This window comes from Pleurodeles waltl, chromosome 5 (genome assembly GCF_031143425.1).
Source record: "Pleurodeles waltl isolate 20211129_DDA chromosome 5, aPleWal1.hap1.20221129, whole genome shotgun sequence".
NCBI lineage: Eukaryota > Metazoa > Chordata > Amphibia > Caudata > Salamandridae > Pleurodeles > Pleurodeles waltl.
This window is the reverse complement of record NC_090444.1, coordinates 428732788-428752715: the sequence shown is the minus strand read 5'-3', so window position 1 is coordinate 428752715 and position 19928 is coordinate 428732788. Positions and strand designations below refer to the sequence as shown.

General features: G+C 47.6%; 1 protein-coding gene across 1 annotated transcript in view; it reads right to left on the bottom strand.

The window, feature by feature from the left end:
• Positions 1 to 19928, bottom strand: part of PSME4 (proteasome activator subunit 4) — a 1396200-nt gene that overhangs the window by 672906 nt on the left and 703366 nt on the right. Inside the window, exon 31 of the mRNA XM_069234194.1 lies at positions 18921 to 19050. Coding sequence (XP_069090295.1) covers positions 18921 to 19050 — 130 coding nt within the window. The remainder of the gene's footprint in view (positions 1 to 18920; positions 19051 to 19928) is intronic.

Below are 19928 nucleotides of genomic sequence, written 5' to 3'. Positions count from 1 at the left end.
GGCAAAGTCCTTGGTAAGATCTGGTCACCTACGCAGATAACACAATGAGGAAAACACCCTTTTTGGCATGCTAAGCCCCCTACTTTTTGCCTGGTATCTGATGTAATTTCAACTGAAAGTGCACTGGGTTCCTGCTAACCAGGAACCTAGTCCCAAGATCTCTTCCCCCGAAAACTGTACCGCTGTTTCCCTTTTTTTTAGCAAAACCGTTAGCACACTCTGTATGTCCCTTGTAAATGGTACAACTGGTACCTAAAGCCTAGGGTACTAAAGAGGGTGTCTAAGGGCTGCAGCATGACTTGTGCCACCCTGAGGAACTCCTCACCAAGCACATGAGAGGCTGCCATTGCAGGTTGTATGTCTTGGTGCAGACCAAAGTTAAAACATGACATGGCTCACAGCCTATCTGCCATGTCCCCTAACACTGCATGTAACATATGTAAGTCATCTCTCTAGCATGCCTTACAGGCCTATGGGAGGGTGCATTATATTACATGTGAGGGCATATCTGCATGAGCAGATATGCCCCTACTATGTCTGTCGAATCTCAGACATAGTAAGTGACCAGGGAAGCCATTTTAAATATATCAGCTGGACAGTGGTCACTACGAGTTCCCCAGCTACACGAAGACGGGGATGTTTGGTATCAAACATCTCGTATTAGTGAACCCATACTTATGTCAGTGTTGGATTCACCAATACATGGACCCACAGGGCACCTCAGAGGTGTCATCTAAAAACCTACCAGCTACTAGTGTGTTAACATTCTGGTCCTGACCCCCCCCCCCACCACCCCCGCAGGTGAAAGCTAGCTCTCTTGCAGTCCAGAATCCAAAGGCCTGCACTGGGCAGGGGTGCTGAAACCTCTTTCAGGCAGGATGGACATTCCATGGCAAGAAGCTTCAAAGGCCTAGCCTCCTTCGTAATGTAACACAGGTCTCTCCAGATGGCGGAGATGACTAACCCTCCCCCTGTCCTGACACCACTTTTGGCAGCAAGACAGGTGGGAAAATTAGGCAGATTAGGAGGTGTTATCTCTTCATATCAGACCCAACCCTAAGGTGGACAAGCTGAAGTGGACACCACTTTTTAAATTCCTCTATCTTGGTTTGGAAGGAATTAGGCCACTAGTGTTAGGGTTATGCTTGTAGGAAGGTGGGTTCTGGCTGTAGAACCCCACCTCACTTTGTGACTGGTGTCAGGGTTTTTGGACTGTAGTGCACTGGGATCCTGCTAATGAGGACCTCAGTGTCTGTGCCAAGGTCCTTGGTGGGAGGGGGGAGCAAGTCTAGGAGGGTTTAGAGGTTGCTGCAGAGGGGGGCAGCAGACTGACCAGACTGCTGACCACATGACCCACAAGGGCAGTGGATCCCACGCCTTCGGCTACACAGAGGCTGGGCAGCATGCGAGCACTGTGGTTGACTGGGAATGGGCGCAGTTGAAGACCCTTTCCGTAACCAAAAAAGACGACTAAGGGCGACAAGGGGCTGCCACAAGGCCCAAGGACCTGGCCGTAACCCAAGAATCCTTAAACCGCTCAAGAGTCAAGTCTGCCTGGTCTCTGAAGAGACAGGTGCCATGAAAGGGCATGTCCATCAAAGAAGCCTGGATATCCCCCTTCTGGCACTTTAAGACGACAACGACTGGCTGGAGGATCTTGCTGTCCCACAGACATCTAATGCCCCTGCAGCACAGGTGGTGGTTCTGTGGTCTTCTTCAGGTCTTACTTGTCGTCCAACCAACTTGGGAGACGGTGGGCCGTTGCCGAAGCCACTGGAACAGAACCCCTGTGCACCACGAATGTTGCTCTTACCAAGGCTTGTAGACTCTTCGTCCAGGAGATTTTTAAGCTCCAAGAAGCCCCAGCCTCCAGCACTCTGTAATTCCAAGTTCAGCTTCCACTCTGCTGTTACTGAGGGATGGGACCTCTCCATTGTTGTGCTGCTGAGGCCTCCTTGCGACTCCCTGTGCCTGCTGCCAGTGGGTCAATTTTCAGGCCTCCAATGATTCCTCCTGCCTTTCTTTCCTGCTGAGGGTCAGCCCTCTCTCCCCTCCAAGGGTCGAGTCGTGAGGACCTTGCTGGTCCCCAAAAACCTGCAATCTTCACTGCAATGTCTTTTGCATTTGCCAATGCTTGTTGGCGGTCATGCTAACCACTGACCCTCCTGCAATTTGGCAACCGACGTGGAACAGCTCATGGGCACCTACGAGGATCTTCCTGCATCCCCTGAGCTCTACAGCTGAACTTCATCCTTCAGACTTGCAGGAACTTCACCTCTAGGAGGGTGGGCATTGACTACCTGAACCGCCCGGACATCGCTGAGTGGTCTGGACACTGTCCCTTTCTTTTTCGGGTTGTTCATGTCCTGAATCCACCTTTGGGTCCCACCGAACTGCTCCATGGGTTGCGACAGCAGCTGGACAAAGAAAGGCTCCCATTAACTCCAATGAGGGTTTCCAATGTCACTTCATCCCTGTGCATTTGTGATTCCTGGTATAGGTATTCCAATCTTCTGGGTATTCACGGATGGGGGTACTGAATCCTAAAAATTCCAACTGCGACGGTCCTGTGTTAGCCTATGGGACACCAGGCTCAATAGCAACTCTGCACCCGGGGGCCTGTGGGATAGCTGATACTTACCTCTGGAAAATCCTTACTCCCCCAGCCCTTGGGATTCTAACACACTTACCTTGGTTAGGCACCTTCATTCTTATACCACTTTCTTGGAATAGGATTTGGCCCCTCAAAAGGGGCCCAAGTATTTCTATATTTTTCCTGCTTGTTGCTAAGTATATATTTTGTGTGTAGATACCTCCAAGTGGAGATTTACCAACGTTAGTATAGTAGTAGTATTGTAAGAAAGAATACTTTATTTTTCCAACCTCTGGTGTTCTACAGCTATTTTAGCGATGTTTTTAGACACGTTATTTTAACAACTAAGCCTGCTGTTTGCGCACTTTAGCCCAGTTACATTTTATTCAGCTTCATTTTATTATTCCAGCATAGGCCACATTCGCTGTGCTGTTTTATTTTCTTTATCTGCTTGCTCCTTCACCTAGGAATGCATTGTGTCCTTAAGCAAGACATTCTTTTCACTTTGTGCTTTACTCAAGGCTCCACCGAGATTATAGTTGCCGGCAGAGTGGTACGCTGTGTCTCCAACATTCACAGAAACATACTCCTCCTTACGTGGGAACATTTTCTCAGAACATCAGCTGTTTTATTATAAAAACACTTCTCTGTCCCATACATGTTAGAGGGAGATTCCAGCCAGATGACCACAACCACTTGCTGACTGCCTTTGCCACAGCTGCTTGCTTAGACTACCGGACCCCTGGCCTACATGGGGATGGTGACTTTCTAGACAACAGGCTTCCATCCTCAGGTATGGGGGTGGGGTATGATGTCTTCCGAGGGGGGGAAACCTGGTGGGCGAATTAGGGCTGATCACACAGTGCTGTAACATAGCTTAGGTACGAACCACATATATTACGCAGAGTGACAGTATGGTGGGACATTTCTTGTGTTTCACTCTTCTTGTCACCATTTTGCTTTTAGCGTGTTTTATCATCCTAGTTATTGCAATTCATGACATTTTATCTGAGATGCAGTTAATTCAATAAACCTTATTGAATCGTTCTCTGTCTTTGTTTGTCTTTTCATGTGTGAGACTAATGTAATGCGCCCCTTTGCCACAATCACCCAGTCTCTTGGCAGAGTTGATGGCACTGCTAGTTAGCCAGAAACCCAGATTAGGCCGTCAGTTGTCACGTGGTGTGGGATTGCACTCCGTTCCCCACAATTCAGGTGATTCTGCCGCCAGAATCCAGCAGCCTCATTAGGATAATGAGAGCCTATGTGACACTGGAATGGTTCTTTCTTGTGCTACAATCACTGTGGTACTGTAAGTGATTTACACTCCTCCTTGATAAGCCTGAGCTACTCTCCACAGCTACCCCTAGAGAGGTTTGGTTATCTAGGCACCAAAACACTAACACTAACACTAAGGGTTGCCTGGACTCAGTATAGGGTACCACATTATCGGTGTACACCATAAACTGAGCCAGCCTCCTACACCCCTGAATCCTAGAACTCAGATTTCGACAACCTAAAAAGACATGGACAAAGAAGAGTTGCATGTGCAGAAGTGGAAAAGAAGAAGCAGCTGGCCTGGACCCCAGCCCCTCCAGCCTGCCTGCTGACATCGAAGAATCCTGCACAAAAAAGCCAACTCGTCCAGCCTTCGATAAAGACTCAAGTCTACTGTGTGCAGCAGACTTGCCATGCAGGAAGAAAAATCCAAAGAAAAGACTCTGCAGCTGCTGGATCCCAGAAACCCGACACCAGAAGTGACCACTGCACCAGACGTCCACGACCCGAGGTGAAGTCAACCAACGGTGCCAACGTAGGTCGCTAGCTGCACAGAGACTGAGTTCTGTGAGGTCTCAAACATCTTGGACTCTCCCGAGACACCTGCAGCCTCTGCACGCAGGCTCCCTCTCCCACAGGCTTGTCGAGAGAGAAAAACCGAAAGCTACAGCAATCACTACACCCCTCACCCCAGCTGAGGTGGGTCATCGGTGCCAACAATGTTCCCGGCTCCTAAGAGCATGAGTCCACCCTGGATCCACCCCTGATGGCCCCCCGACAACACCTGCAGCTTCAACACACAGTACCCCCTGACTACGAGTGCTCCCGGACGTGAAAACCCGATGCCTAAAGACACCCATACATCCGTTTCACCTGAGCACAGGAGAAGAGGACCAAAAGCACACCTATGTCCCCAAACACCCCAAGTCCACTACCTACCTGTTTGTTGGGCCAGACTGGCTTCCCAGCCAGAGCCTGCAGCCTGTTTGTCACAGGGTCAAACTCACTTAGGAAACCATTGGGCACCTGACGCCTTACTGCACCTCTGCATCCAGCTGCCCCAGTGTGACCTGGTGGTGTGGTTCTGATCAGTGCCCAGTACTTAGCTTAACTCCCAGAGATTGGCTTTGTAAGTCATTGTTAACCCTGTGTTTGCTGAACATTGTATTCCTCCGTAGGAAAACATTGAGAGAATTCTGAAAATTGCATTTATTTCTGCGAAGTATTTATGCTTCAAAGTCTACTTAACTGATTGCAAAGTTCTTGGGTTTGAAACCTATATAAAAAGAATTGTAATTTTCCTAAATTGTTCTCATATTTTTCTTTCAGTGAGTGTCTCATTTATAGACTCAGACTAGAACAAATGCTTAGCACTACCCTCCGATAAGCTTAACTGCTCTTCCACACTACCACAAACAGAGCATTAGTCCTTTCACCTTTAGAATACCCATTGGGGATCCACTGGATTCTCTGCACAATGTACTTCATTTTAGAGCACTACATAGACAGGGTTCAAACCATGTACTAAAAAACATGGAATGCGAAAATCATTCCCAACCAAACTACCACCAAAGGTCCCTTAGGACTGGTAAGTAGGTAGGATTCCCCAGCTGCAGAGTGTAATCCCTGGTCAGTGTACATAGGATGACATGGGGGAATCGCAGTTGGAGTTTTCGTGTTTTAGGACCCTACTCAGAGGACCCGGAGGAAACCAGTTGGAACAAGGGAGGTTGGATAGTGTCCCCACCTGTGAATACCTAGAGCAGTGGAGTACCTACACCAGGGAGCCCAGTTGCATAGGGGTGAAGTTGTGCTGGACTCTCCCACAGAAGTCACTGGAGACCTCAATTGTCCAGCTACTGTCGTGACCAGTGGACCAGGTCGGTGGGGCCCAGTCGTGGATTCCTGAAGAAGAGGACCTATGGAAAGAGGGGACAGGTTCCAGACTACTCTGAGGTTCCCCGGCGGTCCAGGAGGGCAATGCCCACCCTTCTTGGAGTTGCTTTCCTGTTGGACGGTGAACAAAGAAGTGCATCTATGGAACCCAGACGATGCAGGGAGATCCCAGGAGTTGTCCACGAGCTCTCTCACGTAGGTCGTCGAATTGCAGAGTGGTCAGCACAATCACCAACAAGCCCTGGAAAATGCAGGCAAGAGTTGAATAGAGTTGCAGGATTTGTGGGACCAGCAAGGTCAAGGTGACCGAATCTTGACAGGTAGGTTAGAGCCAGCCCTCAGCACGCCAGGAGAGCCAACAGTAATCAATGGAGCCCCCTGTAGGAGGCTGGCCTCGTTTGTGGTGTACACCTATGGTGTGGCACCATATTCTGAGTCCAGGCAACCCTTACTGATAGTGAATAGGTGTCCGTCCAGATGAACAAGTTACTTACCTTCGGTAATGATTTATCTGGTAGAGACATATTCTAGTTGCAGATTCCTTACCTTAGAATTTCCCCTAGGTGTCAGACTGGATCCGGAGATTTTTTCTTCGAGCAGTACCCTTGCAAGCCGTCAGGTGGCGTCGGTCGACTCCACGCCAATCATTGGCATCACGATCGCCGCCATGATTTCTGGGTCGTACATAGTGCTGCCTCAGCACGGTGACGTCAGTTTCTTTTCACGACTTTCCACACCCACTGAAAATGAGGCATATAGGAAGGTACCCTGCTGTCAGTGTGTTTTTGACTGTGTTCACTGGGATCCTGCTAACCAGGACCCCAGTGACAGTGCTCTCTCCCTCTCAATTTGGTTGTTCCTGACTTTGTGCACCCCACAATTGCAATGCTGGTGCCCCTATTTAAGTCCCTAGTATATGGTACCTAGGTACCCAGGGCATTGGGGCACCGGGGGGGGTCCCCATGGGCTGCAGCAAGTATTATGCCACTCGTGGGAACTCATGCAAAATGTGTCTGCAGGACCGCCACTGCAGCGTGCGTGAAAAGGTGCATACACCCTTTCACTACAGGTCACTGCACCAGGTCACTGTAAGTCACCCCTATGGCAGGACCTCCTAGCCCAGAGGGCAGGGTGCACGTACCTGTGTGTGAGGGCACCCCTGCATCAGCAGAGGTGTCCCCACGAACCTCAGCTCCAGTTTTCATGGACTTTGTGAGTACGTTGAAGCCATTTTACCCCTGTACTGGTCATAGGTCACTACCTATGTCCAGCTACACAATGGTAACTCCAAACCTACGCATGTTTGGTACCACCATGTCGGAATCATACCCCAATACTGTTGTCAGTATTGGTTGTGTGATTCCATGCACTCTGGGAGCTTCTTAGAGGATCCCCAGCTTTGTTCCTACCAGTCTGCAGGGTCTTCCCGGGAAGCCCGCGCTGCTGCCATCCTAAAAACACGTTTCTGTCCTCCTGCTGCTTGAACAGTTCAAGCCCAGGAAGGGAGAACAACTGATTTCCTTTGAGAGAGGGAGGCAACACCCTCTCCCTTTTGAAATAGGTGTTACATGGCTTGGGAAGGGTAGCCTCCCCACGCCACTGGTATGCTTTAAAGGGCACATTTGGTGCCCTCCTTGCATAAACCGGTTTGCACCAGTCCATCACCACCCCAGGGCTGGTGCCCAGAGCTCCTTCAGGTGGCCACTTGATTCTGCCATTTTGAATCCAAGGTGGGAAGAGGCCTCTGGAGCATCTGAGTGGCCAGGTCAGGCAGGTGGTGTCACAGCCCCCTCCTGATAGGAGGTCCCCCTGCAAGACGACCAATCCCCCTTTCAGAGCAATTTAAGGTCACCCTGTTGGGTGGGTCCTCAGATTTGATGTGTAAGATTCTAGAAGGACTCCTCTACAACGTTTACTTCGACCTATGGCCACTGGAAGCACAACTGGACTTCACAGAAACCTACAACCTGTAGCTCCAGTGATGACTTTGCTTTGCAACATTTTTTCTCCAGCTCATTCTAGCTACTCCAACATTTCCCTGGCTGTGCATCCTCTTTGGGTGACCAGTCTTCAGTATGCACCAAGAAGCAAGAAGGAATCTCCCTTAGAGTGAAGGAGTCACTCCCCTGCATCCGCAGGCACCAACTGCATCGATGACCGGCCGCGTGGATCCACTCTCCTGTAATTATGCATGGATATTGCAACACAGGTGGCAGTCTGGAGTGGTTCCCTCAGCCCCGTCTACCAGTTGTCCAACGTGGGAGGTAGTGAGTGTTTGCCTCTCCTTGCAGGACAGAACCCCTGTGCAGCGCGACTCTTGCATCTACCAAGGCTTTTTCTTCCAAGGGATTTCGGGCTCCATGTAGCCCCGGCTTCCAGCACCCCACCCTGCAAAGCACTGTCTCCTGCCTGCTGTTCCAGCGACGTGGGACTCCTCTCCAGGTGTGGTGAGTGGGCCTCACTGAGACTCCTGTGCCTGCTGCTTGTGAGTTGCTTGCGGGGGCTGCATCGCTGACTTCTGGCTCTCCTCACTGCTGATGGTCGCCTGGGACTCCCCTCCTTGGGTTGAGTCACCCCGGACCTTCCAGGTCCCTAGCAGCTGTGGAACTCTTCTTCTGCAACTTTTGCCTTTGCCAAGGCTTGTTAGTGGTTTTCCCACACCAGTGATGGACTGCAACTCTATTCTTCCCAAGTGGGACATTGACTCCATCACTTCTGGAACTCTTCTCCTGCTCCTGTGCTGCACAGCCGACTCCTGGTCTTCACCATCTACCTGGTCCTGCATCTCCAGAAGGGTGGGTGGTGGCTTCTGCCCCAACTGGACACTACAACTGGAACTGGACTTCGTCCCCTACATTTGTAGGATCCATCTTCTGTTTCTTCAAGTCTTGCTTCGGTCTTGCACAGTCCTTTTACAAAGTTTACCTGTGGGTTTGGGTAAAACCAGGTACTTACCTCTTCTCTCCCGGTCGCAGGGGGTCACTCTTGTACTTATCTTTTGGGGTTCCTATTTCCTCCAGCTCCCCTCTACAGATTCCACTTACCTGGGTGGGGTCTGCCTTTCACATTCCATTTACTTAGTATATGGTTTGGTCTCCCCCTATGGTCTTTTTTACTGTTATTTTAATGTTTTCTATTGCTTTCTATGCCCATTCCTGATAACTAATGTGTATAAAATAGTGTGTTTACTCTCCTGCTAGTAGAGTATTGTCTATACAGTATTTTAATATTTTGCTACCATAATAAAGTACCTGTATTTTTGTAATACTGTGTGGTTCTTTCATGTGTGTAAGTGCTGTGTGACTATAGTGGTATTGCATAACTTTTGCATGTCTCCTAAATAAGTCTGTGAAGCACCTCCACCCAGTGCAGGCTTTGTTTCTGGCCACCAAGAGGACAAAGGATCTCACCCCATGGGGCCAGAAACTCATCTCTTAGTGGTAGGCTGGTACAGACCAGTCAGTCCTGCACTAAAGGATTGGGTAAAATACAAGGGACATCTCTAAAATGCCCTATGGGTGCATTGTTCAATAAATCCAACACTGGCATCAGTGTGGGTTTATTGTGCTGAGAAGTTTGATAACAAACTTCACAGCATTCAGTGAAGCCATTATGGAGCTGTGGAGTTCATGTTTGACAAACTCCCAGACCGTATACTTAATATGGCCACACTGTAGTTACAATCTCTAAGAATGGACTTAGACACTGTAGGGGCATATTGCTCATGCAGCTTTGTGCTCACCTGTAGTATAGTGCACCCTGCCTTACGGCTGCAAGGCATGCTAGAAGGGTGACTTACCTATGCCACAGGCAGTGGGTTGAGAGCATGGCACCCTGAGAGGGTTGCCAAGTCGACTTAGTGTTTTTCTCTCCACCAGCACAGACAAGCTGCAAAGTCAGTGTGTATGGGCTTGATGAGGGGTCCTCCAGGGTGACATAATACATGCTAGACCCCTTGGGGAACTTCCCAGGCCACAGGGCCCTTGGTACCATGGGTACCCTCTACAAGAGACTTGTCTGGGTGCCAGGGGTGTGTGACCTGGGTGAACAAAAGAAAATATTCTGGGAAAGAACACTGGTGCTGGGCCTGGTTAGCAGGATTGCAGCACTCTCTCAATCAAAGTTGGCATCAATACCAGGCAAAAAGTGTGGGGAGTAACCATGCCACCAACAGCACTTTCCTACACAACCCAACCACCACCCACCCCCAGACGAAAGAGGATGAGACTAACCTTTCCCAAGAGAGTCTTCATTGTTTAAGGGGAACCTGGAAAGTCTTTCTTCATTGGCATGGGCAGTCCAGGTCTGTGTTCCCTTGTAGGGATATGGACCACATCAAAAGTTTAGGGTTCTCACCTTTCATTTGCATTAGCCATCTGAGAGGTCTGTGGTCAGTTTAAGTAAATAAGTATGGTCTCAGCTTTTTCATTGACCAAACCACAGCAAAGGCCTCCCATTCAATGGCACTCCAATGCTGCTTCCTAGGGTGTAACCTCCTGCTAATAAATGCAACAGGGTGGTCAAGGTCATCATCATTGGTTTGGGGCAGGACTGCTCCTATCCCATGTTCAGAGGCATCTGTCTGCACAATTAACTGCCTAGAATAATCTGGAGCTTTGAGAACTGGTGCTGGGCATAATGCCTTGTTCATGGTGTCAAAGGCCTTTTGACAGTCAAGAGCCCAGTTTACCCTTTTGGGCATTTTCTTTGAGGTTGGTTCTGTGAGAGGGGTCACAATGTATCCATACCCCTTCACAAACCTCCTGCAATAACCAGTCAAGCCTAGGAATGCACTGACTTGCGTCGGTTTTTGGAGCTTCCCAGTCCAAAATTGTCTGGATCTTGGGTTGAAAAGGTTGCACTTGGCCCCCACCTACAAGGTGGCCCAAGTATACAACTGTGTCCTGCCCTATTTGGCACTTTGGTGCTTTAATTTTGAGGCCTGCTGATTGCAAGGCCCGCAAAACTTTCCCCAGATGGATCAGGTGATCCTGCCAGGTGGGGCTAAAGACAGCAATATCAACTAGATATGCTGCACTAAAGGGCTCCAAGCCAGCAAGGACGTGATTCGCCCACCTTTGAAAGATGGCAGGGGCATTCTTTAAGCCAAAGAGCATAACAGTAAACTAGTAATATCCATCAGGTGTAGCGAATGCTGTCTTTTCTTTTGCTCCAGGTGCCATCCTAATTTGCCAGTACCCTGCAGTTAAGTTAAGGTTCTTAACAATTTGGCTTCACCTAATTTGTCAATCAAATCGCCTGCTCTGGGTAGAGGGTGTGCATCTGTCTTAGTGAGAGTTGAGACCTCTCTAGTTCAACACAAAACCTCCTCTCTCTCTCTCGCCACCTTTCGTATGAGGTTTGGGGACGAAGACCAGTGGGCTAGCCCAGGGACTGTCAGAGTGCTCAATTCCCCCTCACTCCAGCATCTTCTGGTCATCCACTTTGATGCTCTGCTTGACCGTCTGTATATCTTTGTTTTGACAGGTAAACTGTCTCCTGTGTCCACATCATGGGTACACAGGTAAGTCAGACCAGGGGTCAAGGAGAAGAGCTCAGCAAACTGCTGCAGGACGTGCCTGCAGTCAGCCTGCTGTTGGGCAGAGAGGTGTCTGAATGGACCACTCCATCTACTGTCCCATCTTTATGGTCAGTTGAGAGGAGGTCAGGGAGAGGTTCACTCTCTGCTTCCTGATCCTCATCAGTAACCATCAGCATGGTTATATCTGCCCTATCATTAGAGAGCTTAAGGCGGTTAACACCGATCACCCTCTTTGGAGTCCTGCTAGTGTCCAGGTCCATCAAGTAAGTGACCTGACTCTTTTTCTCAAGAACTGGGTAAGGGCCACTCCATCTATCCTGAAGTGCCATGGGAGCCACAGGTTCCAGAACCCAGACTTTGTGCCCTGGTTTGAATTCAAACATTGCCGCCTTTTGGTCATACCACAACTTCTGGAGTTGTTGGCTGGCCTCAAGGTTTTTGGATGTCTTTTCCATGTGCTCAGCCATCCTTAAGCGGAGATCAAGCACATAGTCAAGCATATCTTGTTTAGGCTCATGGAGAGATCTCTCCCAGCCCTCTTTAACAAGTGCCAGTGGTCCCCTTACAGGATGGCCAAAGAGGGAAACCTTACTACCTTCTGTGGCACCTCTCTGTAGGCGAAAAGCAAGCCTGGCATAAGGACATCCCATCTCCTTTTGAATTTTTCAGGGAGCACCATGATAATGCCGTTCAATGTTTTGTTAAACCTCTCAACAAGGCTATTAGTTTGTAGATAAGTCCTATAAGTCACCCCACACTCATTCCACATGTGTTTGAGGTAAGCTGATATGAAGATGGTACCTCTGTCAAAAAACACCTCCTTATGGAAACCCACTCTGTTAAAGATACCAATTAGGGCTTTGGCTACTGCAGGGGCAGTAGTCGCCCTAAGGGGAATTGCTTCAGGGTATCTGGTAGCATGAACCACTACTACTAGTATGTATTGGCTCCCTGAGGCTGTGGGAGGTTCAAGTGGACCCATGATGTCCACACCAACCCTTTCAAAGGGGACCCCCCCACCACTGGAAGTGGAATGAGGAGGGCCTTTGGATGGCCACCTGTCTTGCCACTTGCTTGACAGGTGACACAGGAGCAACAAAACTCCCTTACTTTCTGGGACATACAGAGCCAATAGAAATGGTTCACTAATCCGTCCCATGTCTTGGTTTGTCCCAATTGATCAGCTAGGGGGGTGACATGGGCCAAAGTGAGGATAAACTCTCTAAACTCCTGAGGCACTTCCATTCTCCTAGTGGCACCAGGTTTGGGATCTCTTGCCTCAGTGTAAAGGAGTCCATCCTCCCAATAACCCTGTGGTAGCCACTGGCATCTCCATTCTCCTGTTCAGCAGCTTGCAGTCTCAGGCCTTCAAGAGTGGGGCAAGTCTTTTGTCCCTGGCACAGTTGTTCCCTTGAGGGCCCCTCTGGGCCCCAGAGCTGTACCTGGTAAGGCTCCAGCTCCATGTACTCAGCTCCCTCAAGGGATAGGACATCGTCCTGGGAAGAGAGGCCTTGTTTCTTGTGCTCTACAGAGGCTGGCCCCCCGGGCCTCTTGCCCTTCCTCTTGGAAGGTTGGGGCATAATTCCAGGCCCCAACACTTCTTTTTCACCATGTGCTCTGTTCTGTGCTATTGTTTTTACACACACCAGTTCAGGGATACCCAGCATGCCTGCATGGGTTTTGAGATCTACCTCAGCCCATGCTGAGGACTCCAAATCATTCCCTAGCAAACATTCTATTGAGATTGCAGAAGAGACCACTACCTGCTTCAAGTCAGTAATCCCTCCCCATTGTAAAGTCACCATTGCCATGGGATGGACCTTAGTTACATTGTCAGCATTGGTGACTGGATACGTTTGTCCAGCCAAATACTGTCGTCGGGAAACACGTTTAATGTCACCATAGTGACACTGGCACCTGTATCCCTCAGAACTTCTACTTTTGTCCCATTTATCAAGAGCTGCTGCCTGTATTTTTGCATGTTAGGCAGCTAGTGTGGCTATATCCACCCCACCATCAGAGACTAAAGTAGCTTTAGTGTGAACCCTGGTTTGCTCTGGGCACACTGTTGATTCCACCTGGAGACTGGCTATTCCAGTGCTAACTGGAGTAGAAGTTGTGGGACTTTTCTTGGGACAGGCCTTGTCTCCAGTTTGGTGTCCATGCTGTCTACAGATGTGACACCAGGCCTTCTTGGGATCAAAGGGTTTACCCTTATACCCATTTGTGGACTGTGAAGAGGCTCGGGCCCACCTGCCTGAACAGGTTTTTGGGGCCTTTGAGAAGACTCTTTAGTTTTGTCCTTGGAAGTCTCACCACCCTTACCCTAGGGAGGCTTAGTGACCCCTTTCTTTTGGTTACCCCTGTGGAAGTCTTGTTCACCCTTGTCTTGACCCAGTGGTCTGCCTTCTTTCCCAATTCTTGGGGAGAAATTGGACATAGGTCTACCAGATGTTGATGCAGTTTATAATTGAAGCAGTTACTTAACAGATGTTCTTTCATAAATAAATTATACAGCCCATCATAGTCATACACTCCACTGCCACTTATCCAACAATCTAGTGTTTTGACTGAATTATCAACAAAATCAACCCAGGACTCGTTCAAGGTTTTGTGAGCCCCCTGAACCCAATTCTGTACTCCTCAGTTGAGAATCCAAAGCCCTCAATCAGGGTAGCCTTAATGAGGTAATAGGATTCTGCATCCTTACCAGAGAGTGTAAGGAGTCCATCCCTACACTTACCAGTGAACAGTTCCCAAAGTAGAGCTCCCCAGTGAGATCTGTTTAATTTTCTGGTTGCACAAGCCCTCTCAAAAGCTGCGAGTCATCTGGTGATTTCATCACCTTCTTCATATTTTGAAAAAATTCCTTTGGGAACTTTTAGTATGTCCGAATTTTCTCTGACCCAATTTATGATGTGCCACCATTGACGGGTGCTGAACACATTTCTGCTCTCTCCCTTTCTATAGCTAGGAGTTGTTTCTCCAAAGCTAATCTTTTGACCATCCTTGCTAAAAGGCTGCCCTCAATGTTCACAGAGGAACATGACTCCCCTGTGGAAGAACCAGAGTCTCTGAGTCAGATCTGAGGAGACAGGGGTCTTGGAATCCTGGTCTCTCTAGTTAGGAGAGTGGGGGGAGGGGTTTCTACCTCCTGATCCCCAACTTTTTCCCCATCTGAGGGGAGGTCTTTCCCTTCAGTAGGGTGGTCCCTGGTGTACTCTGCCAAGAGCTCCTGGAGCTTGACCTTGGAAGGGTGGGAACCAGTTTTCAAATTTCTTAATTTACAGAGGGACCTTAGCTCTGTCATCCCTAGATGAAGGTAAAGAGTGAGGTTGAGTTCCATCACTATATCCTCTGAGCTACTCTAAAATTGGGATTACTTTTTAAAAAACTAACAACTACTTCTAGTAACTAAATCCTAACTTTTACAAAACTTTTAAACTTAAAAAAGAGACGCTACCAGGGACTTACACAAGGCCCTAGCAGGACTCCTAAAATGTTTGAAAAATAGTCAAAATTCAAAAATCAATTTTCTAATGACAATTTTGGAATTTGGTCATGTGATCACGTATTGGCTAAGTAGTCCAGCAAATACAAAGTCTTAGACCCCACCGCTGATCCACCAATGTAGGAAGCTGGCTCTGTAGATACTATATCAAAAATGAGATATAGTGTGCACAGAGTCCAGGGGTTCCCCAAGATGTTGGACAGTGGCAATAGCAGATAATAATAATGCTCTATTTGTGGTAGGGTGGTTGAGCAGTTAGACTTATCAGATGGTAGTGTTAAGCATTTGTTGTACATACACAAGCAATAAGTTCAAACACACACACAATGACGCAACTCCAGACCAATAGGTTTTTATATAGAAAAATATATTTTGTTAATTTATTTCTAGAACCACAAGATTCAGTATGCAGGTAAAGCACATTAAATGAAAGGTACTTTGCATAGGAAAGTTCAAAGCTTTGAATTAAATCGACAGTACATACAGTTTGCTTAAAATGGCAAAAAGCTATTTTAAAAGTGGACACTGAAATTTTCAACAGTTCCTGGGTCGAGGAAAATACAGTACAGTTTTGGTGGTAAGTAATCGACTTACGGGTTCAGTCTCCTGAGCATAGGTAGCCCACAGTTGGGGGTTCAAGTTAATCCCAAACAATCAGCACCAGCAACACTAGGCTGGTCGGCTGCAGAGGTCAAACAGGAGCCAAAATAACCCGGGCACCTATGAAGACTGGGGGTACTCCGGTTCCGGTCTGCTTGCAGGTAAGTACCCACGTTGTCGGAGGGCAGACCAGGGGGGGGGTTTGATGGAGCACTTGGGGGGATGGGGGCAAGTAGGCACAGGAACCACACCCTCAGCTGCACAGGGGCGGCCAGGTGCAGTGTGTGAACAGGGAATTGGGATCTCAATAGGACTCAATGAAGGGACCCAGGGGTCACTTAGGCGCTGCAGGCAGGGTAAGCCACCAACTAGGCAAGGGTGAGAGCCGCCTGCTGGTTGTTGCTGCACCAATGGTCGGTTTCTCTTGGGCCTGGGGGTTGTGGTTGCAGTGCTTCTCCAGGAGACGGATATCTTCGTCCCTGGCAGTCGCAGTCAGGGGGGGTCCTCAGGATTCCCTCTGCAGGCTTCGTCTTGGGGGTCTGGAGAGGTTAGCCCAGGGTGGATACTGAGTCAGAATCACCTGGAGATCCTCTCTGGCTAGTTAGTTTCTAGCTGAGCCATGGGGACCCCTGGGGCCAGGGGTGTCGGGTGCAGAGTAGTTTGGACTCACGATTCTAGAGTGAGTTGGGAGTCCCTTTAAAGATGGCTTCTTTGTCTTCTTTTTGAACAGCCAGGCTGTCCACTGGAGTTTCTTGGTCCTGGGTGATGCAGGCAGTCTAGTGGAGGCTTTTCAGGGGTTGCTAGTCCTGCAGGATGTGTTGCTTCATCTTTTGCAGCTTTTTGTAGCAGGAGACGGGCCGGTAGGGCCCGGGCCGAGTCAGTTGGTGTCTCCTTTTCTTCTCTGCGGGGATATCAGCTCAGCAGTCCTTCTTTTGAGGTCTTCAGGAAATCTGAAGAGCTGGGTTAAGGGTCACCCCTAAATACAAAATTTAGGGGTGTGTTAGGGTCAGTAGCCAATGACTACTGTCCCTGAGGGTGGCTACTCCATCCTTGTGTCCACTCCCTCTGGGGAGGGGGGCACATCCCTATCCATATTGGTCCTAATCCTCCAACGCAAGATGGAGGATTTCTCAAGGAGGGGGGTCACTTCAGCTCTGGACACCTTGGGGGTGGTCCTGGCTAAGAGGGTAACTCCCCCTTGTTTTTTTCATAATCCCTCTGGAGTTGCTGCCAAAAAGTGGGGGCTCGTCCAGGGGGGCGGGCATCCCCACCGGCTGGAGTGCCCAGGGTCACTGTAAAAACCAGGCTTGAACCTTTGAGGCTTACCGGCAGGAGTTACAGTTTCTGCAGGGGGAGGTGTGAAGCACCTCTACCCTGGATAGGCTTTGTTTCTGACCACAGAGTGCACAAAGGCACTCACCCCATGTGGTCAGAAACTCATCTGGTTGTGGCAGGCTGGCACACACTGGTCAGTCTTACACTATCAGTTAGGCTAACATACTCTGTGGGGAGTGCCACATCGATTTTGTCTTTTCTCCCCACTAGCACACACAAGCTGCAAGGCAGTGTGCATGTACTGATTGAGGGGTCCCTGAGGGTGGCATAAAACATGCTACAGAGCTTAGGGATCCTCCCTGACCACAGAGCCCTTGGTACCACTGCTACCTTTTACAAGAAACTTAGCTGTGTGCCAGGGCTGTGCCAATTGCGGAAACAATGGTACAGTTTAGGGAAAGAACACTGGTGCTTGGGCCTGGTTAGCACAATCCCAGCACAGAGTCAGTTAAGTTAGCATCAATATCAGGCAAGACATGGTAGGTAACCATGCCAAAAGGGGCACTTTCCTACAAGCTCTATACCGGATCTGCGCTTTAACCAGGGCGGAAGGAAAAGAACTGACGTATGTGTACCTGGGTGGTGCCTTTGAAGGCAACCGTGATGTCACAGATGGCTCCAATGACGCCGATGATGACGCACAGATCCAATCTACGCCACCCGACAGCGTGCACAAGGGTATTCCTCTGCAAAAGTTCCGGATTCCAAGCTGACACCAGGAAATTCTAAGATAAGGAATCTGCAGCTACACGTCTCTATCAGGTAAAGAATTATTTAAAAAAAATAAACAACATCTACTCACCAAATAACACTGGTTTCTGTTCTGGATTTAGTACAGAGAAAGACAATGGTAAGGTCATGGAAGACATTCACAACCCCAAATGCAGGAGATGCTAGTGTCCTTGTACTTCTGAGCCTTTGATACAGTTGACCACAAAAGGCTGGCACACACATTGGAACATCTCAAGGTACTAAGCGTCCAGGTCCTGAGCTAGATTTCCTCATTATTATCAAATCGCTACCAAGTGGTAAAGATCAAAGAGTACATCTCTCACAATGCACAACTGTTACACAGAGTTCCCCCAACACTCCATTCTAGCAGCAATCCTCTTCCATCTGTACCTCCAACCTCTAAGCTTAATTCTTGAGGAATGAGATGCACCCAATTACTAGGTTTCAGATGATGAAAACGTTAGTTACCATTGCTTACACACTTTTTGGTGGGTACTCAGTATCTAACTTCAGATTCCACAACTTGTGACTACTCCCAAGGTGTAAGAATTGATTTGGAAATATTCAAGCAGTACTGCTGTGCAGTGGTAGGTGGTGTCATATAGCTCCAACATAGCTACAAAGCATCACAAGTCTTGCACCAATCCTTTTATGGAGAAGCCTTATAACTGTGGAACTATTTTCCACGTATGGCTTTAGGGAAACAATTACAAACCCATCAGCTTTGATTCCATGTAAATACCAAAAAGGTCTGTCTCTCCTTAATAGATGCTACAGTTCTAATACCAAGTTACTCTACAAGTTGAAAGTGCCTCAAAGCATCATGGTATGAAACTAAGAAATAAATAAATTAATACATACAAACATAAATAAAAACATGGATTAGAACTACACTAAGCCCTAAATGTGGTGAATTGTGAATCCAATCAGGAATAGAGAATCTTTTTACAATTGAATACAAATAGCCATTAAGATCCCATTTTTTCTAGAAATCACTTGAGTAGTCCCACTCTTCTACACAAATACCTTGACTGTTTTTCATTATTTTCTTTTTACAACACATTAAAGTCAATCATCAAGAAAAAAGCATGGAAGGATCCATCTTGGTGATAGTCAGAACATGTACATCTTTAAATGAAGGAGAATTGCTTTGCAAGAGATGTATGTATGTTCTTCAATGTCACTGAAATATCAAATCAGCACTCTCTGATGCATCCAAGTATTTTCAATTGGAGCCAGGGGCTCAAAATGAAGCAGTTCTAATAACTAGCTGTTATGCCATTTTTCTTTCTATTTCACTTTGACCAATGCTGTAAAACTGAGCATATGTTGCTGAACATTTTTAAAAGTGCATGGCTATCTGATATAAAATGTATTGCTCCAGATCTGAAGCTAGAAAAAAAAAAAAACACTCAACAGAAATCTGTCTTTACCTTCCGGACAACAAGGGCTTCATGGTTGAGACACTGCACAAAGAATCGAACAGCTCTGACAGGAAGCACTTGATCATCCCTCAATAGCAGGGACAGAAGGCCAACGCCAAGATGTTCAAATTTCCATGGGCTAGAAGGTAAAATATACACCATTACGATGAGTCCTATCCCTCAGCAAACAAGTGTTGTTTTCTTACGAAACAATCATATTCAACCATTGTATTCCTTTTCAAAAGATGCCCAAAGAGATCACTTTCAATGTACAATCATGTTCAGCAAAAGTATTCTTTTAGAAAAGGATGAACAAAGAGATCACAGATTTAAAGTAAAAAATAAAACTAAGCATAAATTCCTAATACATTTTTGACTGCGCACAACATGGTGAAAGAGAATTGATTGAGTATATAATATATAGCTTGAAAACGATGTAGAAGGACACATTTTTCATGTTGCACAATTAAATCTACAACCCTGATACACTGTGCCTATACAAATACATAAATCCCACCACCATGCCAACATCCGTAGTTCCTATTGTACTGAAAAAAATGGCTTTCTGGACATTATAGGGAATGTCTACCTTTAGAAATAGGTGAGCAACCACAAAACTTTGAAGGCTTGTGGATATTCTCAAACAGCAAGCAAACTGACATACATGTACTCAGATCAGCAAATGTCCAGGATAGGTGTATAGGAGATGAAATTCCTCCACAGGGGCAATATTTTACCTGTGGAGAAAACAATTGTAAGTGCTAATGCACTTTGTTTTGTGTTAATTCTGCATTCATAACTAATACACATGAGCACTCCTGGCAAACTACAAGTCATAGTTTTCAATAAGCTAATCCTGGAACTATTTGCCACTTCCACAAACGTCAGAAAAGTGTGCCTAGTCATAAGTAGTCACAGGGAAGCAAATGCCTAACTCATTTTTAAGGCATGTTTAAGTCTTTTTCTCCCTGTTTTAACTAACTGTGTTAACATTTAAAACCGTGTCTAAACATGCCA